A 14,814-nucleotide genomic window follows, 5' to 3' on the forward strand; every position below is an offset into this window, starting at 1 on the left:
AGGGAGCTGGGGCTCTGGAGCTGGACAAGAGGAAACTGAGGGGGGACTCATTCCTGGGGATCAAGATGGAAAGGGGGAGTGTCAGGAGGATGGAGCCAGGCTCTTCTGGGTGACAGCCAGTGACAGGACAAGGGGCAATGGGTGCAAACTGGAACACAGGAGGTTCCGCTGGAAGATGAGAAGCAACTTGTTGGGGGTGAGGGTGGCAGAGCCTGGCCCAGGCTGCCCAGGGGGGTTGTGGAGTCTCCTTCTGTGCAGACATTCCAACCCGCCTGGACACCTTCCTGTGTAACCTCATCTGGGTGTTCCTGCTCCGGGGGTGATTGCACTGGATGAGCTTTCCAGGTCCTTCCAATTCCTGACATTCTGTGATTCGGGGCGGGGGGGAGGGGGTTACTGGGAATGTTGGAGGGGTTGCTGGAATCACTGGGGGGTTGCTGGGAGGGTTACTGGGAGCACTAAGAGGATTTGTGGGGGAGTATTGGGAACACTGGGAGGTTTACTGGGAGCACTGGGGCTTTACTGGACTTCTTGCAGGAGTACTGGGAACAATGGGGGTTACTCTGATCACTGGACTGGTTAGTGGGAGGTTACTGGGAACACTGGAAGGGTTACTGGGAACATTGGGGGTTGCTGGGGGTATACTGGGAGTACTAGGTGGTTACTGGGAGCACTGGGGGGGTTGCTGGGAGCACTGGTAGGGTTATTGAGAGTGTTATGAGAACACTAGAAGGATTAGTAGGAGGTTATTGGGAGAACTGGGAGGGTTACTGGGAACAATGGGGGTTGCTGGGTTGTTACTGGAAGCACTAGGTGGTTACTGGGAGCACTGGGAAGGTTATTGGAAACACTAGGAAGATTAGTGTGGGATAACTGGGAACACTGGGAGGGATACTAGGAGCACTGGGAGGGTTACTGGGAACACTAGGAGGGTTAGTGGGGGTTGCTGCGAACACTGGGAGGGTAATTGGAAGCACTAGGGCCTTTCTGGGGGGTACTAGAAGTACTCGGTTGATACTGGGAGCACTGGAAGGGTTACTGGGAGGGTTACTGGGTACATTAGGAAGATTAGTGGGGGAGTACTGGAAATACTGGGAGGGTTACTTGGAGCATATGGGGTTGCCTGAGTGTTCCTGGGAGTATTATGTGGTTACTGGTAGCACTGGGAGGGTTACTGGCAACATTGGCGGTTGCTGGGGGGTTACTGGGAGCAGTAGGTAGTTACTGGAAACACTGGGGGGCGGTTGCTGGGAGCACTGGGAGGGTTACTGGGAACACTAGGAGGATTAGTGCACTGTTACGGGGATGACTGGGAGGGTTAGTAGGAGCACTGCGAAGGTTACTGGGAGGGGTACAGGGAACACTAGGAGTATTAGTGGGGGGTTATGTGAAACACTGCGAGGGTTACTAGGAGCCCTGTGGGGCCTTGCTGGGAACACTGAGGGGGTTGCTGGGAGCACTGGGGGGGTGGCTGGGGAGGTTACTGGAAACACTAAGAGGATTAGTGGGGCCTTAATGGGAGCACTGGGAGGGTTACTGGGAGTTCTTGCAGGATTACTGGGAACAATGGGGGTTGCTGGGATAGCTGGAGGGGTTAGTGGGGGGTTACTGGAAACACTGGGAGGGGTTATTTGGAACACTGAGAGTTGCTGGGGGCTTACTGGGAGCACTAGGAGGATTAGTGAGCATTACTGGGAGGACTGGGAGGGTTGCTGGGAATACTGGTTGTTGCGGGGGGTACTGATAGCACTAGGTGGTTACTGGGATAGTTACTGCGAGGCTTATTGGAAACACTACAAGGATTACTGGGGGGTTGCTGATAACACTGGGTGGGTTACTGGAACCACTGGTGCGGTCTCTGAGGTCATTACTGGGAGCACTGGGGGTTTACTGGGAGTTATTGGACGGTTACTGGGAACACTGGGGGTTGCTAGGAGCACTGGAGGGGTTGTGGGTAGTTGCTGGGAGAACTGGGAGGGATACTTGAAATTCTGGGGGTTGCTGGGCGGTTACTGGGAGCACCGGGAGTGTAAGTGGGGGATTACTGGGAGCAATGGGTGGGTTGCTGGGAGTTACTGGGAGCACTGGGGTGCTTGCTGGGAGCACTGCGAGGGTTACTGGGGACACTAGGAGGATTAGTGGGGGGTTGTTGGGAGCACTGGGATGGTTACTGGAAGTACTGGGGGTTTCGGGGGGTTACTGGGAGCACTGCGGGGGTTTCTGGGAGCACTGGGAGGATTACTGGGAGGGTTACTTGGAGCTTTAGGAGGATTAGTGAGGGGTTACTGGGAACACTGGGAGGGTTACTGGGAGCACTGGGGGTTTACTGGGAGTTCTTGAAGGATTACTGGGAACAATGGGGGCTGCTGGGATCACTAGAAAGGTTAGTTGGGGGTTACTGGGAGCACTGGAGGGGTTAGTGAGAGGTTTACTGGGAGCACGGGGAGCATTAGGGGTGATACTGCTGTGGGTGTCCACCACAATCCACCAGCTCAGGGTGAGGACGTTGCCGAGGCCTCTCCAGCAGCTGAGAGCGGCCTCAGTCACAGGCCCTGGTCGTTGTGGGGGTTTGAACTCCCCTGATGATTCTGGAAGGATGACTCAGCCAGACACAGTCCAGGAGGTTCCTCCAGTGCATTGACGAGAACTTTCTGATGGAAACGGTGGAGAAGCCGACTAGGAGAGGAGCTGCTGGACCTCATCCTCACTAACAAGGAGGGGCTGGTTGAAGTAGTAAAGGTTGGTTGGTGTTCAGGGACTGTTTCTAGTGGGCACAAGATCAGAGCATCCCCACACGCAGGAAGTCAAGGAAGGGAGCCAGGAGACCTGCGTGGTTAAACAGGAACTGCTGGGTGTGCTCAAGTGGAAGAGGAGAGTTTCTAGATCATAGAAGGAGGGGCTGGCCACTTGGGGAGAATATAAGGCTGTTGTTAGAAGATGTGGGGAAGCAACTAAGAAAGCTAAGGCCTCCTTAGAATTAAACCTGGCGAGAGGGGTCAAGAACAACAGAAAGAGCTTTTTCAAATACCTGGCAGATAAAACTAACAGCAGAGGCAATGTAGGCCCACTGATGAACGAGGTGGGTGCCCTGGTGGCAGAAGATACAGAGAAGGCAGAGTTACTGAACGCCTTCTTTGTCTGCCCTGCCGGGGCTGTCCTGAGGATCCCGCACCGCTGAGGCCCCAGAGAGAGGCAGAACAATGGAGGAGTTTGCCTGGGTTGATGAGGACTGGGTTAGGGAGCAGTTAGGCAATCTGGACATCCATAAATCCATGGGTGTAGATGGGATGCACCCACGGGTGCTGAGGGAGCCGGTTGAAGTCATTGCTGGACCACTCTCCATCATCTTTCCTAAGTCTTGGGAAATGGGAGAGGTGCCTGTGGACGGGAGGAAATATCACTCCAGTCTTCAAAAAGGGCAAGAGGAGGACCTCGCTCCATGGAGAGGTGATGAAATCTCCATCCATGGAGAGGTGATGAAACAACTCATCCTTGGTGCCATCTCAAGGCCTATCGAGGAGAAGAGGGTCATTAGGGGCAGTCAACATGGTTTCACCAAGGGTAAGTCGTGCTTGACCAACCTCATAGCCTTTTACGAGGACATTACAAGGTGGATGGATGATGGCAGAGCAGTGGATGTGGTCTACCTTGACTTCAGTAAAGCATTTGACACAGTCTCCCACAGCATCCTCACAGCTAAACTGAGGGAGTGCGGTCTGGATGACCGGGCAGTGAGGTGACTGCGAACTGGCTGAAGGGAAGAAGCCAGAGTCGTGGTCAATGGGCAGAGTCAGTTGAGGCCTGTATCCAGTGCAGTGCCTCAGGGGGCAGTGCTGGGGCCGCTGTTATTCAACATATTCATCAGTGATTTGGACGAGGGAATAGAGTGACTGTCAGCGAGTTTGCTGATGACACCAAGCTGGGAGGAGTGGGTGACACTGGAAGCTGTGCTGCCATCAGAGACCTGGACAGGCTGGAGAGCTGGGTGGGGAAATAATTAATTAAATATAACAAGAGCAAATGTAGAGTCTTGAATCTGGGCAGGAACAACCCCAGGTTCCAGTGTAAGTTGGGGAATGAGCTATTAGAGAGCAGTGTAGGGGAAAGGGACCTGGGGGTCCTGGGGACAGCAGGGTGACCATGAGCCAGCACTGGGCCCTTGTGGCCAGGAAGCCAATGGGACCTGGGGTGGGTTAGAAGGGGATGGTCAGTAGGTCAGAGAGGTTCTCCTGCCCCTCTGCTCTGCCCTGGGGAGACCACACCTGGAATCTTGTGTCCAGTTGTGGCCCCTCAGTTCCAGCAGGACAGGGAACTGCTGGAGAGGGTCCAGCGCAGCCAGCAAGATGCTGGAGGGAGTGGAGCATCTCCCGTGTGAGGAAAGGCTGAGGGAGCTGGGGCTCTGGAGCTGGAGGAGACTGAGGGGTGACTCATTCATGTTTACAGATATCTAAAGGGTGAGTGTCAGGAGGATGGAGCCAGGCTCTTCTGGGTGACAATCAATGGTAGGACAAGAGGTAATGGGTTCAAACTGGAACACAAGAGGTTCCACTTAAATTTGAGAAGAAACTTCTTCTCAGAGAGGGTAACAGACACTGGAACAGGCTACCCAGGGAGGTTGTGGAGTCTCCTTCTCTGGAGACATTCAAAGCTGCCTGGACACCTTCCTGTGTAACCTCATCTGGGTGTTCCTGCTCCAGGGGGGATTGCACTGGATGAGCTTTTGAGGTCCCTTCCAATCCCTAATATTCTGTGATTCTGTGATTTTGTGATCTCAGGTGAGTGCAGAGCATGTGACACACCACAGGGCTGAGGTGCTGAGGCGTCATTTGGGAGTGGCAACAGGAGGCCAGAGTCCATGAGGCCAGCTCAGATGTGTATGCTTGATGAAACCCTGGCATTTCTGTGTGTGACTCCAGGAACAAACCCCACAGGCCCAGTGAGATTGATCTCAGGTGCCTTGGACACGCTCATTGCAAGTGCTGCAGTCTGCTATGTCACCCTTGCCCAGGATTCTGGATTGTGCTCTCAAAAGTGCCATAGAAACCAGAATGGTTCGGAGGTCCTTAGAAAACTCAGACCTCAAACTCATCTTCAGGAAGAGCAGGAATAGGAACTGGGAGAATAACAGGCTGGCCACCCTACCTCCTGTCCTAGGAAGGGAATGGGACATGTCCTCATGCAGGCATTTCCAGGAATGTGAAGGACAAGCAAGGAATTGCTGAACCCAAATGGACATGGGAAAGAAAGGCATGTTGCGTACAGGGCGTTGCAAGGCTCAGCCATGGTCTCCTTCTGGCCAGAGTGGTGCTGATGGGGCTCAAGAAGTGGATGCTGGGTGGGAAGTTGGCTGAACCATCAAGCCCAAATATCATCAGTGGTACAATGTCCTCCATGCAGCCAGTTACTGGTGTCATCTCTCAGTGACCAGCACTTGGACAACACTGTTGAACATCTTTATTCTCCCTTTCTAAGATTTAAGAGAGAGCACTTTCAGTGCCTTTAGGATGATGCAAAGCTGGGAGGAGGCCTTGAGCAACCTCACCTGGTTCACCCTGCCCTGAGCAGGAGAGTGAGACAAATGAGTGAGACAAGGGCTCTCTGCAAACCTGAGTTATTCTGTCATTTGGAATAATTTTTGCCTTGGAGAGGTTTCTGGAGAGAGAATAGGTAGAAGAATAGGAAAAAAAAAAAAAAAAAAAAGAAAGGCAGAAGAGGAGATATAGAAGGTGTTAACATAAATACAGCAGTTCCAGTGAGGAGCGCTTTTCACTCACAGTGTTAGTAGAAAATATATTTGACAAATTTGAACAAGGTGAGGAAGCGAGATGGGTGTCTACAGCCTGTGGGAAAGAGGGGCAGGTGTAGGATGATGTAGAACACACTTCAGTCTTGGTCAGGTCCGGGGTGCTGAGGAGGGGGATGGATGAGTGTGGTATTAGGAGGTCAGTTGTGTCTCAGACACTCATAATCCAGTCAGAATCATGTGGCTCTGAAGGGGACAGTGGGGTCAGTTCTGTCTCTGGAGGTGACAGCCCAGCAGCAGGGACATGGCTGGGAAAGAACCTCTGCCTAAATGCCCACAGGCCCTACCCAGGAAGAGGCCTTGGAGACGGGTTGTCATGTCCATCCCACCTGAAAACATGATGGGACAGCAGCAGGAACATGGTCGTGTCTGTCAGAGAAGCTGAAAGCCCAGCAGCACTCATGGGATTTAGATCATGGTGAGGTGACTTCTCTCCGGTCAGGTAAAAGACCGCAAGAAGCCTAACTCGATGGGTTCCCTGCATGAAGGGCAGTTTCTGAGGTGGCTGAGCTTTCCTTGATAGTGGGAAAAAGCAGAAGAGGGAAAAAAAATATCACAAAGTGCAATTTGGAAGGTGAGCACTGGTTATCAGGAGTAAGGAATGTCACTGGAAGGGCAGTGCTGTGGTGCAAGAGCTCACCCAGAGGGAGCTGGATCAGCCCATGGTTTGTGTTCCAAAGAGCAGCCAGTGAGGGTGCAGACACAGCAGTGAAGGTGCAGAAATGCTGGGGTGAGAGCAGGTGGGGAAGCGAGATGGGTGTCTGCAGCCTGCAGGGGAAGAGGGGCAGGGGTAGGACCATAAAGAACAGCCTGTGGTGGAGATGGCAAAGGGCGCTGTAAGGCTGGAAGGGACCAACAGAACCCAGGTCTGTGTCCCCTTGGCCATGGCAGTTGTCTCTGCCACTGAGGCCCAGGAGAAGACATGTTGTCCTCGTGGCACTGGGGCCTCGCTGCCTCCTTGCAGCCCCACGGGGAAGCTGGAAGTTGTTGTACTGGTGTTGTCCTTCTCTGGGCCTTGAACACCCACATCCCACAGTCCCAGGAAGAGCCCTGAGCCGTGTGTGAGGGACAGGATCCCCCTTCCCATTGCCTGGAGCTCATGGCTTCTCCTTTCTGCTTCAGAAAGCAAACCAAGGGGTTTCTCAGCATCAGAGCCACCTGCACAGGGCCTTGGTGTCTCTGTCATCACAGCCTCCAATTATCTGCTCTAACGAGTCCCTGGGGAGGCTTTGTCAGTAACAGCCCTCAGCGGGGCCTATTAATGCTTCAAGGAACTTTGAGGTTTTGCTGTTGACTTTGGTTCCTTGAGAGGTTTGGTGAGTCTCTTCTCAGTACCTGAGGTTCATGAACTCAGGCTCAAATGCACCATGGGCTCATTAAAATGCCCCAAGCCCTCACAAGCCATGTCTCTTCCATCATTTTCTTCAAGTATTGAAGACTCATAGAGCTAATTAGAAAAGTTTAAGGAGGACAGGTAAAGAGGACATTTTGAATGAGCACTTCGAAGAAGTGATAGAAGAATGGGATCCCATGGGTACTGGTGCAGAGTGTCTCCTATAGAGGTTGGACAGGTAGGAAAAATGGTCCCTTGAGGACAGACACGGGATGGACAGCTTTGTTCCTCACCTTTCCAACCTCCCTGTTTTCCTCATTTGGCCCCTGGGAGTTACATCACTTTTCTTTACATTGGATTCTCCTCTGAAGTTTGTACCTGACTATTACAGCTTCTTTGCTTTCCTTAGAGAACTCGATGTAAAAAAGCTCAGAGGGTTTTTGGTTTTATTTGGCTGAAATGAAAAAATAAAGAAATTTCAAAAATATAGTAGAACTTAGTAAACAACAAAATACACTTCTCAGCTCTGTGAGTAGTTTAAGCAATTTCCATTGAGGTCCATCACCACCATTGAAGAATTGTCTATAGCAGTATGAGAGCGACGGCTGAAAGACAGTTCAGCTTTACCTGCCTGAAGCTCAAAGCAGGGAAATGTGAGAGGCTCTGAATGAGCCAATAGGAGGAAGAACCTCTGGAGAACAATGGTGTCCTGGTTTTGTTAAAAACAAGACCAGTCCTCTTTTAGTGATTTTTCTTTCAGCTCAGTTCTTCTAGGTGGCTGTACTTTTCTGAGTTTTAGCCTGAATATTTTTCCTAGGATGCTGCACTCGGTGCTGATGAGAGACCAACGGAATGCTGAAGAAGCTCGTGTTTAGATTTATTACTATGGCAGCCAAGAAAGATTGATAAGTTTTCTCATGTTCTGTTGCGAGAGGGGCATGTTTGAGGAGAGGTGGATGGAACAGGTGACTAGAACTGACCAACGGAAGTATTCCATCGCATAATCGTCATACCCCCTATATAAGAGGGTGATCACGAGGGTCACTCTCTCTTCGACCATGGCCGGCATCTGGAGAGGACACTGTCTGTCTGTCTGTCTGTGATCCACAGCCCTCAGGCCCTGCATCCCGCACCAGGTTCCGCTTTGCTGTGCAGTCCCGCCCGTGACTTCCGGGGTCTGTGCTGCAGCTGCTGGAGCCGCCAGCCCCGCACACCCAGCTCTGCTGCTGAGTGACGCCAGCGCCACATCCAGCATTGAGATTGGGTTTGTATATTTTGTATATATTCTTTGTTTATTAGTAGCATTAGTAAACCCCTTTAAAACTCTCCAGCTTGAAGGCTAAGTCTCTCTTCCTTTCCCCTTATCTTTCCTATCACCTTTCCGATCTAAAGGAAGGGGTGGCGGGAAATGCGGGGATAACAGGGAGCGTCTGCCACGGTTTATTGCCGCCTTGCATTAAACCTTAACAAATGGAAAGTGCAAATGGCCAGACCGGCTTCTGAAGAGATGACTGCAGACATGCTTGGTTGAATAATGACCAGTGGAAATATCTTGAAGGTCATGGAGATTAAATACACAGCACGACTGACAGAGCTCTGGCAATGTAAGCCCAGGAGAAGATCAAGATTTCCCCTCACACAATGAGTCCATTCTGAAAATTCATATACAGAAATTCCACTGACATTTATTGAAAGTATTGCATCATTTCAACTGGCTAAGAAGTTGTGGGGATTTTTTTTTCCTGTTTTATTTTGTTTTGTTTTTAGGTATTTAGAGCAGTTCTCACGTTTTCAGGCAGAGCTCCATGCTCTGACCATAAGTCCCCAGTGCAAACCTCCAGAGGCCCCAGTGTACCTGAGGTATTTGCCTGGGCCTGGGAGTTATCAGAGAAGACTGATAGGGCCATGACGCTTCTATCATGTACATCTGGTCTTCAAGACTTGTACACTTCATGCGGTTGGCTGTGTTAGTCATGCATCCATATGAGACACATAGGGTTTAGATTCCTCCCCGAGCAGGTTGAGAGTCTATCCAGAGGTTCACCTTGGATTCCTGAATCTACACAGACAACTCAGAAAAAGACAAACATACACAAATGAATGGTTCTGGGATGGATAGTTCTTGAGCTTGAAGATCACAGAAGCATAAAATATCTCAAGTTAGAAGGGACCTATAGGGTTCATTGAGTCCCCTCTGCACTTCACAGGACTACCTAACACTAAACCTTATGAGTAAGAGAGTCATCTGGACACTCCATGAGCTCTGAGAGGCTTGATGCAGTGACCGGTCCCCTGAGGATCCTGTTTGTGTGACCATCAACCTCTCAGTGAAGAACCTTTTCCTCATGTCCCGTCTGAACTCCTCCTGAGGGAGCTTCATTCCATTTCCTCAGGTCCTATCGCTGGTCACCAAAGAGAGAAGATCAGCCCAACCCCCTCCACTTCCCCCTTTGAGGAAGATGCAGACTGCGATGAGCTCCATCCAGCCCCAGCTGTGTCCCATGCAGGGTCTGCAGACAGCCCTGCTCTGGGCTCTGCCAAGCTCTGGGCAGGAAGAGAGGCCGGGCAGGGCTGGCTGTTCCCTGACACAGGCATGAGTCCTGCAGGAGGAAGAAGATGGACAGAGAGCAAACCTCACCTGTCAACTGGGGGGAGTGGCCAGTGCTGGAAATGGCGATGGAAGAGACAAATGTCCTGGGCACCTTCCCAGTCTGTCCCTGCACCAAGGGCACAGAGCGGCCTCCTCTCTCCTGCCCCTGCATGTCCTGGCTCTGCACCTCCCCCTGCTGGAGTGTGTCCTCCCCCTGCATGGTCACACAGCTCAGCCAGCACTGGGCTGTCCTCTCCCAGCACTTTCCAGCTCAGCCCAGCCCTGCCCAGCTCTCCCCACAGCCCTATCTTTCTCTCCAGCCCAGCCCCGCAGAGCAGCCCAGGCTGGGCTGCCCTATGGCCGTGCCCAGCGCAGGGGCTGCAGAGCTCTGGGCACTCAGCCCACAGCTCCAGCCCCTCTGGGGGCACAGACGGGTCTCAGCCTCCCCCACAGCCGCAGGGCTCGAGCTGGACATGGCACAAGGACATGGAGACCAGTGGAAATCCAGGACTCCTGATAACAGCTCCAGGAGATCCTCACCACAGATGACCTGTGTCCCTCAGTGCCAGCCCCTCTCCCCAGGACAGAACAAGAATCCTGGTCCAGCAGCGGAGCAGCTGGCCCCAAATAAGTGTCTGCAGAAAGAGGTTTCTCTTTCTCCTGGACTCTTCCTGCAGGCACAGAAATGCTCCCTTGCTCTTCTCCAGGGACATCCCTTTCCCCAGCTGAGGGCATCCAGGCTGCTCTGGCTGGTCCTGGTTCCCTCCCCGTGCTCCCCGCAGGGCCCTGATCTGGCAATGCTGCTCTGCAGAGCGAGGGGCTGTGGTGCCCGGGGACATGGGGTGACTCTGCACTGGCCATGCTGGTTGAGCGGGGAAGCAGACCCATCTGGATGGGGATCACTGCTGCTGAGCCCTTTCCATCTTCCCAGCTGGCTCAGGAGCCAAGGACACGTCTGGGCAGGACCATGGGATGTCTCTCATGGCACAAAGAGCAGGGGAGGCTGCACTAGATCCAGCCTGGGGCCTTTCCAAGAGGTTGCCCTGAAACACTTTCCAGTCTTCTGTGCCTTTTTCTGCAGCCTCCTCGCAACCTCCCCTGGCATTGCAAAGCCCTTTTTAGATCATGGGCTCCTCAGGTTCACCTTTTTCTCCTCCTTGGATGGTCACTCAGTTGATCAGGTGCCAGTTGTTGCCCATCCAGACTCACATAATGTCCCTGGAGATCCCCTGACATTTTCTGGCAGCGCCTGATTCTTTTCCAGGGCATTTGCCATCAGACTCACAGTAGGTGCTGTCTGCGTGGACATGTGCAAGCAAGAACGGAGATTTTTGTCCAGCTTTTGGTCCTTAACATGTCACCCTGGAACTCTGAGCTGGTCCTTGTGAACTCATTAGGAATCCCAGAAGAGAAGTCCTTTTGAGGGAGCAGCTCCTTAAGTATATTCCTGACCCCAGATATGGAAGGGGCATCCAGCCTTTTGGCCTTGCCTTGAGGAGCCTGTGTGATCACAGAGGTGCCAGCAGGGAGGGCAGCTCTTACACACTGGTTCACATGGCCCCCTCCTGCCCACAGCCTCAGGGACACCTCTGTAGAGACAACAGGACTGTCACAAGCTACAGGAGACTTTAGAGGTAGCAGAAATGCAAGAACACAAGAGAACATTGTGGAAGTGGGGAGAGCCCAGCACTGCAAAGCCATGTCCTACTGCTGTCCACAGCCATGGCTCCAGTGTTAATAACACAGGGATGTTTCAGTTCCTGCTGAGCAGTGCTTACACAGCATCAAGGCCTTTTCTACTTCTCACACCACCACACCAGCGAGTAGTCTGGGTATTGGAGGGAAGTTGGGAGAGGACATCGCTGGGACATGTGTGATGTAGCCCAGCTTTCCTGGAGATGGTTGAAGACCTTCCCTGCTGATGGCAAGCAGTAAATGAATTTTCTATTTTGCTTTACTTATGAGAACAACTTTTGATTTACCAATTAACCTGCCTTTATCTCAACTCAGGAACTGTCTCACTTTTACACTTCCAATTCTCTCCCCCATCCCACCTTCTAAGAGTGAGAAAGTGGCTGTGTCGTGCTGAGATGTCTACTGGGGTTAAACCATGACAGTACATTAGGGTGGTTGCTCATAAAAAACATGTCAAGAAGTGAGTTGAATACTACTATTTCATTGCAATTAATATTATCAAAGGTATTAACAAAATAACAAAATAAAGAAAAGAACAAAAGATAGTCCTGAGATCTTCTGAGATAGTGTGGGGTTCTTATAAAGCATGTGAGTACCCTAATGACGCTGAAATAGTAAGTGTTCAAACCCTTTCCTCAGGGAATCTTTGATCTCTTTGTTCCTCATGCTGTAGATGAGGGGGTTCACTACTGGAGGCAACACTGAATAGAAAACTGCCATCACCAAATCCACAGACTGCAAGGACAGGGAAGGGGGCTTCAGGTAGGCAAAAAAAGAGGTGCTTGCAAACAGGGAGACCACGGCCAGGTGAGGGAGACACGTGGAAAAGGCTTTGTGCCGTCCCTGCTCAGAAGGGATCCTCAGCACGGCCCTCAAGATCTGCACATAGGACACCACAATGAACACAAAACACCCAAAGATTAAACAGGCGCTGACCACAATAAGCCCAGCTTCCCTGAGGTAGGAGTGTGAGCAGGAGAGCTTGAGGATCTGGGGCATTTCACAGAAGAACTGGCCCAGGGCATTGCCCTTGCACAGGGGCAGTGAAAATGTATTGGCCGTGTGCAGCAGAGCACTGAGAAACCCAGTGGCCCAGGCAGCTGCTGCCATGTGGACACAAGCTCTGCTGCCCAGGAGGGTCCCGTAGTGCAGGGGTTTGCAGATGGCAACGTAGCGGTCGTAGGACATGATGGTGAGAAGAGAATATTCTGTTGTAATCAAGAAGGAAAGCAGAAATATCTGTGCAACACAACCCAAAAAGGAGATGACCCTGGTGTCCCAGAGGGAATTTGCCATTGAATTCGGAACAGTGGTAGAAATGAAGCCCAGGTCAAGGAGGGCGAGGTTGAGCAGGAAGAAGTACATGGGGGTGTGGAGGTGCTGGTCCCAGGCTATGGTGGTGATGATGAGGCCGTTGCCCAGGAGGGCAGCCAGGTAGATGCCCAGGAAGAGCCAGAAGTGCAAGAGCTGCAGCTCCCGTGTGTCTGTGAACGGCAGGAGGAGGAACCGGGTGATGGAGCTGCTGTTGGACATTTGCTGCCTCAGGACATGGGGCTCTGTTCAGAAAAGGAAATAACAACTTGAAATTAGTACAGAGTCCCCAAACAAAACCATTCAGTTTTTTATAAAATCACCCCAACTCAAATGCATTTCCTTCCTCTGTTGTGTGCTGGCTGAGAGTGCTGTGAGCAGCAGGACCTCTGCCCGCGTGCTGCCAAGCAGCCAGCTCTGCTCTGCTGCACTGGGGACATGGGAGCTGGTTTGTGGCTGCTCCGAGATTCACAAAGGATTTCAGGTGTAATCCACTGTTAATGGAAAACTTCAATATCTGCACTCATAACACTCAAGCGTATGGGCTGTAGAGGAAAGGCTTAGCATGTCTTTATGATAATTTTGTCTGTGTTTTTTGTTTTCTATGGTACTACCTGATAAGGAGTGGAAATTTCCATGTTTTTGACTGAAAATGTGAAGAGTCCTGAGATAGAAGAGGCAAAAGGGCTCAGCTTTCTGTGGTTCAGTGCAGAATTAGGAGAGCAGCAGTGTCCATCAGTATTTTACTCCTCTGCCCTATGCTGCCTTGAAGATTATATAGCACGCAAATTACTCTTTAAAAAACCACAAGCTGGACACCTATGGGAGCAGGGCAACCCTGTTTGAAAGGACAAATCTGTAATCTCTTCTCTGCCCCAGCCCAGAGGTGGAGATGTGATGGGGAGAGCAGGACACGACCCCTCACAGACAGAAGCAAAGGACTCTGAGAGGAGAGTGCAGACCCCAAGGAAAGGCTCAGCACCCCTGGGATCCTACAGCAGAGCTGGGCCTTTCTGGGGGCAGCTCGTGAGCCCAGCAGGACATGCAGAGCAGAGCCAGGGCTGCTGAAGATGGGATGTGCTCAAGGGACAGTCAGATCATTGCCCAGCAGACAGCACCCAGCATCATCTGCAGAGAAGGACCAAGAGAGGTGCTGAGCACCCCCTGCTCTGCTGCCTGGAGTTGTCCTTGCCTGCAGCTGTGTCTGTGTCCCCAGGGCTCCTCCTGTCAGTGTCACAGACCCCATCCCACCCGCTGTGTACTCAGCTCTGCCCTGCAGACCCCTCCCAGCAGCCGGCACTGCCCAGGGGCAGCTCTGTGTGGGCAGCTCCGATGGGAACATCAGACTGACCCTGATGTGGCTGGAAAAGTCACCCTGATTCTGTCTGTAAGCCACGGTGTGTATAGTTCTGTAAATGTGAATGGAATTTCAGTGCCTCCTCTTGAACCAATATGTCCCAGTACCCACCCCATCAACCCAGAGCTAAGCGACTGAAAGAACAGGATCCTTCCCTTTCAGGTAGCCAGTGCCTTGCTGTAGTTGTTTAAAAGCCCCCCTGGGAATGTGCTGCAGTGATCTGGAGATGTGAATAACTCTGACCCAGGCAGCATCCTCTGTAGAGCAGAAGGACCCAGCATTGCTGGGGTTGTTCCTTTCATGCAGAGCTTCTCCCTGCAGTGCAAGGGGATCTCCCCGGGCAGGCTGAGCGCTGACCCTGGCAGGCGGCAGAGTCCCTGCCTGGCACAGCCCTGGGGTGCAGGGACCCTGCTCTGCAGGACAGCCCTGGGCACCCCTGGGTGCTCACCCGGCTTCACAGTGTTCAACATGGCCTGACAAGAGCCCCGTCCTTACAGATCCCACCAGCTGTGCCTGTGCCAGTTTCAGGAAATGCCTCCAAGAGCTACAGCTGCATTGCCCTGCACCCAGAGACTTACCATGGCAAGGGCTGCAAAGGTTTCTCTCAGTCATCCTCCCAGTCCTGACCACCTTCAATCTCTCTCTGCCTTGCTCGTCTCCTGAGATCCCCAGGCAGAGCCCTCAGCCCTGCTGCGTGTGCAGAGGAGCTGCTCCTGGGCAGAGCT

The 14,814-nt window shown here is 52.3% G+C and overlaps 1 protein-coding gene across 1 annotated transcript; it reads right to left on the minus strand.

The window, feature by feature from the left end:
* Nucleotides 1–12,018: 12,018 nt before the first annotated feature.
* LOC309452823 (olfactory receptor 14J1-like) lies at nucleotides 12,019–12,954 on the minus strand (the record flags this gene model as incomplete). The annotated part of the gene is made up of 1 exon (XM_082077496.1): nucleotides 12,019–12,954. The coding sequence occupies one exon, from the start codon at nucleotides 12,952–12,954 to the stop codon at nucleotides 12,019–12,021; it is 936 nt and encodes a 311-aa protein (XP_081933622.1).
* Nucleotides 12,955–14,814: the final 1,860 nt, after the last annotated feature.

This window comes from Streptopelia decaocto (assembly GCF_964273445.1).
Source record: "Streptopelia decaocto genome assembly, contig: HAP1_SCAFFOLD_95, whole genome shotgun sequence".
Lineage (NCBI taxonomy): Eukaryota > Metazoa > Chordata > Aves > Columbiformes > Columbidae > Streptopelia > Streptopelia decaocto.